Source organism: Lactuca virosa, chromosome 8 (assembly GCF_052849685.1).
Source record: "Lactuca virosa cultivar CGN04683 chromosome 8, Lactuca_virosa_CGN04683_v6, whole genome shotgun sequence".
NCBI lineage: Eukaryota > Viridiplantae > Streptophyta > Magnoliopsida > Asterales > Asteraceae > Lactuca > Lactuca virosa.
Window position 1 is genome coordinate 87,921,288 of NC_136433.1, and position 15,360 is coordinate 87,936,647.

The following is a 15,360-nucleotide window of genomic DNA, read 5'->3' on the forward strand; positions in this document are numbered from 1 at the left end:
ACTATTGTCATTATCACACATTCTCACTAATTAAATCGTCTATAACGTTATTATAGACTTTTTATTATTATTCTCATTCTGTCAGAATGTTGTTAGAATGTTTATTGAGTCGTATTCTGTAAGAATGAAAATGTGTCACACCCCCGAACCAGACGACGAAAACGTCCGAGGGCTCGTGTGACTTAAATTGAAATATCATCACAATGAATATACATGAAACATAACATAAACATCACCATGCATTAATACATTACAACTGACCTTGTTCACATCAAGTACATTGTTTTCATTACAACATCACAGAACATAAATTGTTTAACGATTGACATTTGCACAAAAGAAATTTCAGAAACACGCTTGATGATTTTTCATTCTAACGGTTACCTGAGAATACAAGTTATTTTGAAAACGGTCAACATATATAATGTTGGTGAGTTCATAAGCATGTTTGATATAAAACTAGTTTGTATTGGTTGTAAAACCCAGAAAATCCGATATTTTCTATAACAAAAACTGTTTACGAAAAAGATGTGATGATCCCATAAGTGTATATGTATGTGATTTCAAAACATGTAAAAGTAAATATTCTTTATAATTCTTCTTTGTATTGTAGTTGTTGTATGTAGAAGTGAATAATGTCGTTTCCCCGGAAAACCCGATGTTTTCCAATTTACATAGTATGATAGTTTTGTATTATTGTATAAATTACTTTGCATCGTCGCAGTGTATGAATATGATTTCCCATGAATACTTAGATGGTAATGGATTTCTATGTGAGTCGTTATAACCATGCATAATAATGACTAATTCGCCTGTCTTGGCATTTTTCCAAACGCCGGTTTTGATCAAGATTTTGTCACCCTAGACTGGCCGAGTCTAACTGTAGCGAACAACTCAGGTGTGGGGGAGTCACCCCCGTATAGATCTATACACAAACTCTCGCTCTCCCTCCTGGAGACTCTGATTATAACTACAGGCTACGACCGACACTTATTGGTGCCACCCGTTATTTCTCACTAAATCCCAATGAAATTGAATAACATTGTTTTACAACTTGATTGATGTTTACGTTAATATGAAGTAAGCCTAACAAACACGAAAGAGGACAACGGTGGCCCACTAATCATGTATGTTATTATAGGCTGTCGAGTATGCTACGGACACGTTATAGCCCATTAAGCATATGATAAAAGTTTAGGGGCATATTAGCAATGCAAATGGGCCACTAAGGCCCAATAGCATGTTAAAGCTGATAAAGGCCCATTGGGCATGTAATTGGGTCACCAAGACCCAATAAACATGTTTGAATATATTGGGCCCAATAATCATGAAATTGGGCCACAAAGGCCCAATAGCACGAACATAAGATTTTTGGCCCGATCATTGTATCATTTATCTGTTTATCGATTTTAAGTTCGTAGTGTAGGTTTTGTTGTATGTCAAATGTTTATTCTCGATGCTAAAAATACTTTGACGTTTGATTTACAACGAAGCTTTGGTTATATATATATATATATATATATATATATATATATATATATATATATATATATATATATATATATATATATATATATATATATATATATATATCTATAAACATTTTAAAAACCATGCGTTATAAATTTTATATTCTTGGCCCAATAATTTAAATATTAGCCTATTTGACCCAAAAATATTGATTTTGACCAATTCAACCACTTTATTAGTAAAAATGACACTTTTAGTCACTTTTGATGAAAATTGACATTTTTTATCTTTAAACCATTTTTCTTGACATTTTCAGCCCAAACATAATTTAAATAATAATTTCAGCCCAAAACTATTGTATTTTCCATTTCCAGCCCTTATTTGTAAAAAACGTTTACACTTTTGGCCCAAATTCCGTAAGTTTTACATTTTGGACCCCAAAATCCAAACTTTGCATTTTTAGTCAAAATTTTGCATTAAAGTCATTTTCAGCCCCTAAAACAGTTTATTTATGTTTTAGACTCATATTTTGATAAACTTACAAATTTAGCCCCTAAAACTCTACCTTTTTCGCAATTTTGGGCCCAAAAACCCATAAGGCCCAAATGTAAGCCCAATAACTAAAATTTATGTTTTTGACCCCTTGAGAAGTATTCTTTCCATGAAAATCAGGTTTTATATAAATAAATACCATTTTATCCTTATAAAATCGAAAATATCATATTTTACCCAAATCGTTGTTATTTTTGCAAAAATGACACTTATAAAGATGTTTGGCTTTGTTTTCACTTCTTAAGCCTAAAGACTCTTAGATCTTTGAAGTATGTTGTTTATTATGTTATTTGTTTATGTATATTTCACACTTTATCCATAGATTTCAAGATTTAGCAAATAATATCATGTTCTCTGAACATAACCCAAAGAAATCACATATAACAAGCATACACACATAAATCAACACATAGTACTTGTATTCTCCCCCAAAACATGTGAAAAAAACGAAAACAAGGGGTATGAACTCACCTTGCTTGTTTGTTCTCGGTTTGGTGAAGAAAAGGTGGAGGTTTCGGCCTTGACTACTTCTTGAAGAGAGTTTCGAATCCAAGATGATATTAGGAGCAAAGATGTGTTAGCTTTGATGGAGAGTTCTTGAGGTATCCTTAAACTCACAAGAGCTTGGAGAATTGGAGAGAGGAAATTTTCCTTGTACTAGAGAGGAAAGGAAGAGAGTGTATCAAGTTTTAAATGGAGTTTGTGGATGATGAAGGCCTTATGGCCGAGGATATGGAGAGAAAAGAGAGAGTTCATAATCTTGTTATTTGTGAGGTAATGCCTTGTCTTGAAACATGAGATTTTTCCATAGATGTATGGGGGTTAAACATGAGTTGTCACATACATGTTTAATCTTCATTTATCCTTTCTCTCTGTTGTTGTTGTTGTTGTTTTTTTTTTTTTTTAATACTTGGGCCAAGAATGGCCTAATGGAATGAAGGGAGAATGGTGTTGGGATCAATTTCTTGGCTTTGTTTGAATTTCCTAGGCCCAAAAATACTTTTCGGCCCATTGGGCCTTTAGGGTAGTTCACGACCCAATTTTTGTATAATAGAATGGATTTATGGCCCATTAGGGCTAATTAGATTTGTTATAGCCCAACAAGGCCCATTAAAGGTAAACTAATTCATTTTAGGCCCATTATAGCCCAAAATGTTAAGTTTCATGCAAGTGGGTCTAATTAGAGCCCAGTTAAGGGTCCTAAGCCCAAAATAGTCAAATTGGAGGCTTATTGGTCTATTAGGCCCAATAAGAAAATCCTAGTCCATAATGGACTTAAACCAGGATTTTTAGGGTTTCCAATCTGTAGTTGACTATTTAAAGTGTTTGTATAGAGTGTTTGATGTAATTTTGTTGTCATTGAATAAACATCATGCATGCTTCCAGATTTTGTTTACAATTTTGTCTTTGTTAATGTTTACAAAAACATAGAATTTCCTGGTTGTGACAAAATGAGTGAAAAACGATGTGTGAAAACAAAAATGAATAAGAATTGGTGAGGATGCATGAAAATGATGATATTTGTGTGAAGTTGAACGTATTCGCATTACTAAACAACTTATTCTCTTAGTAATTCTCATAGAATAGCACTGTCCACACGACCACACAATAGTTGTCCATCTACATTATAACCTAGCCCTATATATATATATATATATATATATATATATATATATATATATATATATATATATATATATATATATATATATATATATCTTTCTCTGTCTCGTGTCTTCTTCTCCACTAGTACACCCCCTCTTCTTCTTCACCCATCATATGCCTTTTAAATCATTTTCTTTTCTGAAATCTAAAACACATCACACACACATACACAAAACTAAATTCATCTGGTACCCACAGTATTTATGTCTTCTTCTCCAGTGGTACACCCTCGCCCACTTCTTCTTCTTCCCCAATTCGGATTTGATGAACACACATACACACTTCTAGATCATATGAACACATGGAGTTCTTAGATTCGATTTTCTTGTTGGCTAATTCTCGAGGTTTAAAACCATTTGTATTTATGAATCGATTAACCATCAAATATGGTGGATCCTAGATCCTCAGTAGGTATGTTAAATTAAACCACAATTGTTCAATAGAAACTTAGGATTTCTGATATTTTTTGTTTATGGAATAACAAAGAGTGTTGTAGGATGTTTGTAACCGTCTTTTTGATGATCCAATTATATCTGAAGCTAATAGCTCTGTTGCAACTTTAGTTATCGGACCACAGGAAATCGATTCAACTCTTAAAGCTTTTGGCATTAGCTTATGCTTATTGTTCTGATTTCGAGGAAGAAGATGATTACTTTAAATATTTCATGGAATCCAATTTTTTAAAGGTCAATTAGAATAAGAGATAGAAGCTCCGCCTCATCTCAATGTGAAATCTTCATCTATGATGAATCTCGTACATGATAAATCGGGTATACAATGAAGAATTTTAGAGAATGCAAGTATTATGTCTTTAACATGCTTGAATTATTGTTCCACATTTTACAATCATCCATCTAGTTTTCTTAAAATCCCAATCTATCTCAATTTGTTACAAATCCCAATGAGCATCAAACTAATTATCATGTAATATGACCAATATGCCAGTGAAATGCCATCTCCTTGTCATTGGTTTTGAGTGTTGATTAACATATAACAGCCTGAATTCCTGCATACTCATGATCTTTCGTGAACTAGATCAAAAACCCATAAATGGTTCATAGGGTAGTGAAAGAAAGAAAGAAAGAAAGAAAGAAAGAGGGAGAGAGATAGGATGCGATCCCTGCACATTAAATTTCATTTTTTTAAAAAAAAAGAGAAAACCTCATAAATGGTTCATAGGGTAGTGAAATGATAGAAATGCTTTTAACTTAACGACAAAAAGCTGACAGAGTTGGCAAAAAGGACCAACATCAAGAGTTTTGAAAACACAAAATCCATCTGTGAAATTTTTTGAACTTAGGGACTAAATTTCAGACCTGAAAAAGCATAGAGACCAAAAATGATGTTTTTTTAAAAAAAATATTTGAAAAATCAATAATTCAATAAAATAATATTTATTAATATATAAATATGATATATTAAAGAGAATATTTATTAATATAATATAAAAATAAAAAAACTAATCCAATAAAAAAATTGAAAAAAATTAATTAATACCAATTGAAAAAATTAGAAAGAACAGACGCTTAACCGATCCTTGTAGTTTGGTTGCAGAAATGATATATAAGGGTAAAAGTGTCATTTTAAAAAAGTTAGCAGTTAAGCTGTTAAAATTAACGGTTTTGGACCAAAAACGCACAAAGTATCTAAAATTGGACAACTAATACAATACCAAATATTTTCAAACCAAAACCACATAATTTTGACAACCTACAAACAATTTTTACAATTTTTGTCTTTTTTCTAAAGCAACGATAAACAAAACCCAAGAACTTTTTGAATATATATATATATATATATATATATATATATATATATATAGGTGGCAAAAATTGACCCGACACGAACTCGACACAAAATAAACGGATATGAGTAAGATATTTGAATCCGTTAAAATAAACAGGTTGACACGACACGACACGAAAATTAAATGGGTAAGGTTAGAGTTGAGAATTTCAATTCGAATATGACTCGAAAATAACCCGTTTATTTATATACAAGTTTTTTGAATTATTCAAATAAGCTAGAAAGATACAAAACCAAAACCATAAGTAAAAGAAAACATTCAAATTGAGTCGTTTTGTAATGTTGAAATGACTTAGCCGTCAAGATCAAGACTTCATTTTCAATTTTTTAATTCTCTCCTAAACTACACAATCCTTTTGACCACTCTCTCATCCTCGTGACCTTGTCTTCCGCCTCCCCAACTCTCACTCTTTCAATTTTGTTATTTGAACTTGATATGACTTCATTTATTCCGCCTCCAAACTATTAGTTTTTCCATTCCGCCTACCTAACCCCTACTCTTTTAACATTCTCATTATTTTAACCTCACATGACACGACATATTTCAATGTATACCTCTAACACGAAACCCGATACGAAAATAAACGGGTTGACACGACACGACACGTTAATTAAACGAGTCAGGTTAGGGTCAAACACTTTCAACCCGTTTATTGTTTCGACACAACACGAACCCGACACGACACGACACGATTGCCACACACACACACACACACACACACATATATATATATATATATATATATATATATATATATATATATATATATATGTATGGGCTTAGGGAATATGTGGCTGTCATGTACCTAATGTTAGATATAGAACCATAAAAAAACTACATAGTTTTAACAAAATGCAATCAAATCTTTCTACCATCTTTTTTGCATCCTCTACTAGAGCTTATGCTAAGCTTTGTATATACATTTATGTATATATTTTTATGAAATTTTATAAGTTTAATTATGCACCACAAACCACATGTAAAAATATTTTACCAACTACTTGTAGGTCTCCAAATTGAAATTTAATACAGAAAACTACATTAAAGATTGAAATTGTTCATTAAAAAACTCACTAAACCTGTTTCCATAAGGTACGATAGAAAAACCATACAAGTATACATAAGAAAGGTATTGAATGAAGTTATGAAACCTACTAAAGGTCTAATAAAAAAACACATTCGAAATAGATAGATATTGGAGATGAATCATGAAATCAAATATAATATGAGTTCAAAGGCAATGGGAAGAAACTAACAATGAAAGAAAAATGTGTTGTTTAATCAAAATGAAGTCAATTTTGATGGTTCTATACCTAACATTACATACATGACAACCACATATTCACTTTTCCATATATATATATATATATATATATATATATATATATATATATATATATATATATATACATAGAGAGAGAGAGAGAGAGAGAGAGTAGATTGTAAAAATAAAGATAAAATTATACACATAATTTTTTTTCTAAAAACATAAATAACTTATAAACAATAAGACAAAGCTAACTGAAAACAATAATAATAATAATAATAATAATAATAATAATAAAAGACAACAAAAAAACAATAAAAGAACCAACGTAAATAAACGAACAATTTCTTTATTTTATTATTATTATTATTATTATTATTTTGAATTATGTTGTTTAACTAAACGAATGAGATATATTATTTATATTCACTCATTTATTAAATAAACGAACACAAATTCAAACTTTCCATTGAACGGTTCACAAATGTTTCGTTAGATGTTCGGTTTTGTCTAAAATCACAAACATACATATAACAACACCTATGTAATTACTGTGTGTTGAAAATGAAAAGTGTGAATACGAGTGGAAGTGATAGAACATAAAATTCAACTCATATGAATGTGAAAATGAAAGGTTTTGATTTATGGGATGATGTTGATTGCTTGAATTTGTGGTGCTGGAATTGTCATCTGTCTCCTATCACAACCACATCTGCTTTACCACCTTTTATGCTTATGTGTAATGAATATTTAATACTATGCTACATCAATTTAACCTAAAAAGTAATATAATCATAGAAAAAAAAAAGATAAATGAAACGCATATATAAGCTCCTTATGTTACTCCTTTAAGTAGTAGAAAAAGACGATCTTATCAAACAAGTAATGCTATATCAATTTTAACCTAAAAAATAATATAATCATAAAAAAAAAAAGAATAAAGATAAATGATATAAAGGCATAGTCCTTGAAGTAGTAGAAAAAGACGATCTTATCAAACAAGTGGTGCATTATAATAGTCCGTCATTCCATCATAGTATATTTCTATATATTGGTGCATCTTAGAATGTTTGGAAACACTACAATATAAATGCAACTAGTTTATAACCCGTGAAAACCACGGTTACAAAATAAATTAAATTTTCATAATAAAAATTCAAAAATTATTTATCAATTACTTTAAATAAATCATTAATTATGAGATATACCAAATTTTTAAAGTTATTATAACTTCAAATTTAACATATAATTAGAAAAAGTAAATTTGAATTTTGAAGTGTTGCCTAATATATCTTTTTGACATGTGGCATAATATTAATGAAGAGTTGTATTAAAGTGACACATGTCAAATGGAGATTAAAACTATTCATTTATTAGAATAGAAAGATATGCTCAACAACACCGAGTAAGACTTATCGTTGATTTTAAAGGTTCTATACGAAAAACAAAATTACTTCTTGAATATTTTTTTATATATATAAACAAAAATTATTAAAACTTTGATAATTCTTACCCCATTAATACTTAAAAAACAAAGCACTCGAGGATTCAAAGTCGAAAATCACCTACCTATAAATAATACTGAAATTATATGTTAATTGTGTGATTTTCTATGATTTTATGTGATACGAGAAAAATGATACATTTGGAACATTAAACTTAAACCTATATATACATTTATGTTAAAAAATTTAGCCTCCTTGTTGACATGAACCTGTGCCGTCACCTACCTCTCACACTTCTATAACCTATAAACTCTAAAAATCTAGGTCCAATAAAAAATCTTAGAACCTTTTGATTTTGTAAAATGACCTTTATTTAGAAGTACACTGATAATCATAGTTGTATGTTGATTAAGATTTAAGATTCGTTAAGATCTAAGTTTTGAAATGAGTTTGAACTGATTATGATTTAACACATACCTAATAAAGAAAAATAATAATGGAGTTATTGGTTAAAAGGGACCCATTCTAACAAACTATATCATTGCTTTTTTTCACCCTTAAAGTGCGACATATCTTCTTAGATGGTTTTTTAATTTAAATGATTTTTTGTATTTATCAATAATCAGTACTTAGGATCAGTAATTTTAATGCTCATTTATTTATTATAATGTTAAAATAGTATTTTATATGTTTAGTTATGCGATCATCATAAATATGATTTGATATATTTAGCAACATCTACCTTCATTGTTTCATTGATATAGGATTATGGGATTTATTGTTTGTTGTTTATGTAAAGGGTCTAAGAGATTGTCACTATGCTAGATACAACATGAAATTTTAGCCATTTTTATGATTAACCAATAATTATTACTCAAGATTATACTAGATAAGGAATATTTAACCCGTAATTATTACTCAAGATTATACTAGATATGGAATATTTATATTTCATGAGTAGGAAAGTAAAGGTCAAAGTAGCAAAAGATAAGAAGCTTTGATTAAAGGGGAAGGGCAAGTTTGTAATCTACCACCAAAGTTCCGACCGATTTCTTTCTTGTATTATTTAATTATTTTATTAAAATGACAAAATTTGATGGGTAAGCCATCTATTCATAACGGACATAGGTAGGTGGCATGGCACGTGGTTTATTATCAAACAGGCCTGGCCCAACAAATAAATTTTAGGTCGGCCAACAAAGAAGTGTTGATTTGGCAAATATATAGATTACAATTGTCAATTCATTTTCTTTGTCCATATTCCAGCAAACACAAAATTTAATTCTGATCTCTTAAAAAAACGAACTAGATTTTTAATCACGAAAACAATATCTAATACGAATTATTAAAGATACTACTTTTTTACATTGAAAAATGTTTAACTTCAAAAATAATAGGTAAAAGTTTATTTGAGACGGACATAATTCTATAAGACCGTGCAATTAACTTTTTCTATTGAAATATTTTAATATTCTATTATTTGTAAAAATATAATATGTATAATATTATAACATTATATATTTTTAGAATATTTCAATATAAAATGTGTTAACGATATTATTTTAGAATATTAAAATATTACATTTATTATATTTTTATGAACAATAGAATATTAAAACACTTCAATAAAAAAAGTGGTCTTACGATCTCATATATATATATATATATATATATATATATATATATATATATATAGTCAGAATCATGTATAACCATCAAGTATTGTATAATTGTGTGACCATTTTTTACCAAACATTTGCTATAAGTATAATAGTAATTTTAGCTATAATTGGATATGGTAAAAAAATTAAATCAATTAATAACCTTTTAAAAAGTCTATCAATTTCATACCCTTATATCAACACTATGAGTACACCCTTATATCACAGTATGACTATCATCATCTCCATTCCACAAACAACACCATCGACCCCATCACTAGGTTCATTGCCATTGGCGAAACCCTAACCCTAAGCCATTGTCTTCGTTCATTGTTAGAAAATCAAACAAGGCCTCATTTTGGGATTTTTTGTATGCTCGAAGGTCGAGGGATCTCTCAATTCTTCGTTCTTCTCACTTTAATCGGGCAAAAAAAAAAAAGAATCGAACTCATGCGGGAGATATTAAAGCAGTTTCAAATACCAAAGTTGAAATTTCTTTTTAGGTTGAGATTTTTATGAGTTTAAGGCTTCGGTATAATTTCAAATCAAAATTTACAAATACGTTTGATGCACCGTTAAGTTTGGATAAATCGACAATTTTATAGCTCCCCCACCATGTTAGTACTTTATTTTTTTTGCATTCTTCAAGAATATATAAATAAAAATTTAGTAATGGTTTAGGGTTTTACTTTGTTTCAATTTAAGAATGTGATGCTTAAATCCTTTGAGAAAAATGTACGAAAATTATCCAAATTTTTGAAATTAAGAAAGGCATAAAAGTGTTTTATATTGGGGATGTCAAGAAAAACGTGGTTTGGAAAAAGATTATACTTCGAGAATAATATAAATAAATGGTTTGGAAAAAGTGATTTACATATAATTATGTTTATTCTTAAGAATTAAGGGATTATTTATAAACAAGAATCATGCGAAAAAAAATTGTATATGCAATTTTGTTTATTTTTTAAGAATCATTTTTCTATTTCTTATATAAAGAACATGCATAAGAATCAACAAATTTTTATGAATAAAAAATATACAGAAGAATTAGCTAATTTTTATGGTTGTACACACAAACTTTTACATACATAAATTTGATTCTTTAATGATCACACACATTCATAATCTATTTAATTCATTAAGAATCGGAAATATGTTATGGTTGTATATTAGGCGGAATGGTATATTCACCACAAACCCGGTCGTGGACTCGTGGTCTAGGTGGCCACCAAAAATTTTCGAGCACACCACCCCAAGGTTTCGTGGAGTTCCGTGCTCGTGCTCCCTCGTGTTGGTGACGACGATCCTAAATGCCAAATCGTATTTTTTTTTTATTTTTTTGACCGTTTAACGGTCATTTTTCAAGTTTTTTTTATTTTTTATTTATTTTTTACAAACTCAGTACCTATAAATAAAACCCTCATTTTTCATCAAATTTTACACATTCATTCTCTAAAAACCCTCAGTTTTCACCAAAAAACACATGAATTTCTTTAAAATTTTTGACTCGGATGATGACGGAGAATTCATCTCGACCTTCTTAAATGTTGTGCAACACCTTCACAATGAAAAAAGTTTGAATGTTGCTCGTATAAGGGCGGTGGTCAATCGTGATCGTCAAGCCGCATACGACTTATTGGTACGTGATTACTTTGCCAATAATTGTCTTTACAATGATGACTCGTTCGAACGTCGTTTCCATCTAAATAATGCTATATTTTTACGTATTAGTAATGCTTTAGAAGTGCGTTATGAATTTTTCAAACAAAAACTCGATGCTAGAGGAAGAATGGGTTTCAGTAGTATACAAAAGTGTGCGATTGTGCTTAGGTATTCGGGATACAGTATAACATTTGATGCATCCGACGAATACTTGAAAGTATCCGAGAGGATCGCAATTAATTGTGTAGATTGGTTTTGTGCATGTGTGTATGAGGTTTTTCACCAACAATATTTGCGTAAACCTACTTCACGTAATATTGAGGGATTATATTCGGCTCATGAAGAGCGGCATGGATTTCCAGGTATGCTTGGGAGTCTAGATTGTACGCAAGTGGCTTGGGAAGAATGTCCAACTGCATGGCATGGTCAATTCACTCGAGGAGATATAGGTGAACCAAGTATGATCTTAGAAGCCGTTGCATCTCAAGATTTGTGGATATGACATTCGTTTTTTGAAGTTGCAGAGTCTAACAACGACATTAACGTTCTTGACCAGTCTCCTATTTTCAACGATCTTTGGACTAGCAAAGCACCTGATATGACGTTCACGGTGAACGGACATTCGTATAAATACAATTACTACCTTTGTGATGGGATATACTCGAATTATTCTACACTTATGAAGGCATACTCGGTCCTCGAAGTGAAAAGGCAAAGTTGTTCACAAAGAGGCAGGAATCAGCGATGAAGGATATCGAGAGGGCATTTGGAGTCTTCAAGCAGACATGACATGTAGTGAAATACACTACACGGTTTGGGGATAAGGATAGAATTAAACAAATGGTCCAATCATGTATTATAATGCATAATATGATCATTGAAGATCAAGGTCGAGCGATTTGCATGTATGATCCGGACGACGGAGTCATCCCGCTTGAAGAGTTCGTACCCGGAACAAATGAATTTTTATCACGAGTTGTTGAAATTCATAACAATGAAACGTGTTTCAATCTTTGAGAAGATGTCAGGGAGCATTTGTACCAACACAACATGAATGAAGATTAGTTTTTTTTACTTATGTTTGTTTGTTTTTTTAATTATAGATTATTTAAGTAATGTAATTTTTTATTTATTTTAATTCTAGGTTAATTAAGTAATGTAGTTTGAAGTTGTATTTTTATTTTTATAATTAATGAAAAACTAGTTAAAAAAATTCAATGTTTTTGTTTTATTTTCAAAAAATGTAATTTTATTGTAATTTTGAATTAAAAATAAAAAAAATGATGTGGGGTGGAGTGGCTAGTGGTGGGTATCCCAAAGGTTTAATGATAGTTAGTTATGATGATGTGACACCCATCATTATAGTGGTTAGTGATGGGAATAACGGATGATCTTGAGATTCAACCTGAGCCATACATTACTCATTTGCCGCTTTAACGCTCTAGTGTACCGACAACAATAATGTATGTGCAATCATAAGTGATTATACATATATGTCTGTTCACAGACTGAGTAATCATATATGATTATGACATTTGGAGGCAGAAAAGGTGGTGGTGACAGAGGTGGCGGTGGTATAAGTGACGGATGTGACTGTGGTGAGGTCGGCTGGTGTCAGAGGTGGTGGTAGTGGTGGTGGAGGTGGCAGTGGGGATGGTGGCGGAGGAGAAAGGAATGAACGATGCTATATAATCATTTATGATTATAACAATCCTGCCGCGCCGGTACGCCGGAGGATTAGAGCGGCAGACTTGAAATATATGGCTGAAGTTGAATCTCAAGATTTCTATTTTATATTTAATCTCAACAGAACATATATATATATATATATATATATATATATATATATATATATATATATATATATATATATATATATATGAGTAGGATCAAATGAGAACACCTAAAAGGTTGAGAACGCGAGAACACATCTGGCTCATCTAAATATTCAAATCTAAGGCTATTATCAAACATGTCATTTATGTTAATTCTAAAACTATTGGTAGTAAAGTGTAACTTTAGAAATGGCATAAGGGTATAACAATAATTGAAACTTTAGGTTAATCCTATAATTTCTCATTCCCACTCTTATTATCGTATCCCCCCTCTCTCACTCTCTCCCTCTATCTCTCTACCTAGGGTTGAATCAGTTGACCGCCTCCATCATTTTCACACCACAATATATTCATCTCTTAGCCTACCTTCATCGCACCTTCGATTTTCGTATCCCTAATCGGACCTGCAAGTAGATTTACAATCAGCCTACTGCAACTCGATCTCAATCGGTCTCCTACAACCCGATTCATGGAAAACCGAGAGGGAGTTATGTAGCTTGTTCAGATCGCAATCGATTCATGGAAAACCGAGAGGGAGGTATGTACCTGGTTCAGATCGCAATCGGATATCAGTCTTGAAAGATACAAGAAAATGAAATCATTCTGCCTTTCTCTTTCGAACTAGCTATTGTTTCCAGATTTGGGACTCAGATTCATCATTGCCGAAGACAGGTGAAATCCTACCTTCTTTTGTTCACTTATTTCATTTCAATTGTAGCATCAATTGTTTGTCGTTTGGTTTAGTTTGATGGCTGGAGTGGTTTAATCAATTAAACTTGCCTTTGGATGATTCAGGGATGAATTTGGACATCATGTACTTCTGCAAGACAATTAAATAAAGATTGTATTAACCTTTTGTTCACTTATTTTATTGTAAAATAATCTAAAGTTCTTAAGTGATAATCTCACACGCAGATTATTGTTTCCCGAACTCATATTCATCATTTCCGCCTTTCTCTTAAGATTGCAATCAGACATCCATCTTAAATGACACAGGAAGATGAAATTGTTCTTCCTTCAATCAGAATACATTTCAAGCTGCTATGACAATGAGGCTTCCTTTAATTTTAAAAGATGGTGAGGTTCATAAGGAAGAAATAGAGAAATGATTTTCTGAAGATGTGCAGGGATTGTTGGATGAAAGGTTTCAAATTCAGATTTATGAAGGTTTTTGCATGTTTTGTTAAATAAGGGTATTATACTTGTTTATGATAGAATGTGTATTTATTTATGAATAGCAGTGTATTCATGTGTGAATTGTTGTATGTATTTATGAATTGTAGTGTATTCATGTGAATAAGTGTATTTATTTATGATTAGAGGTATTCATTTTATGATAGAATGTGTATTAATTTATGAATAACATTGTATTCATTTGTGAATAACAGTGTATTAATGTGTAAATGATTTTATTTATTTATGAATAGTCGTGTATTCATGTGAATGAGTGTGTTTATTCATGTGAATGAATTATTTGTAATTTGATGTGCATTCATTTGTGATTGGAGTAGTATTAGGCTTTTTGAAGAAACATTTCGTTTTGTGAATACAAGTGTATTGATTTGAGATAGGATTTTTATTCATTTTTTGAAAAACAAAAACGTGAAATAAGAGAAAAAAATAATTTTTTTAAGATTTTTTTTCTTCAGATTTTAAATAAATTTGACTAAAAACGTTTTTTATATACCATTAATAAAAAAAAATTGAATATTTCTTTGTTTTTTGGTAACTGATCCTAAATTTAAGGGAATTAGATTGAATTTTATTTTATTTTAATTTAATTAAAATATACAGTTACTAATATGTCCTTATATATTGATTGGTCCAGAATTGTTCTCACGTTCTCAACCTTTTAGGTGTTCTCATTTGATCCTCTCCCTATATATATATATATATATATATATATATATATATATATATATATGAATGATCATTTGAGAACCTATAGTTTCCCGAGAACCCGAGAACCAAACTAGGACCGTTAGATCAAAATAAT

General features: G+C 30.5%; 1 protein-coding gene across 1 annotated transcript; it reads left to right on the forward strand.

Moving 5' to 3' along the window:
• The first annotated feature begins 11,350 nt into the window (after positions 1 to 11,350).
• Positions 11,351 to 12,031, forward strand: LOC145130598 (uncharacterized). The gene has a single exon (XM_079065374.1). It carries the CDS (start codon positions 11,351 to 11,353, stop codon positions 12,029 to 12,031), a length of 681 nt encoding a protein of 226 aa, XP_078921500.1.
• Positions 12,032 to 15,360: the final 3,329 nt, after the last annotated feature.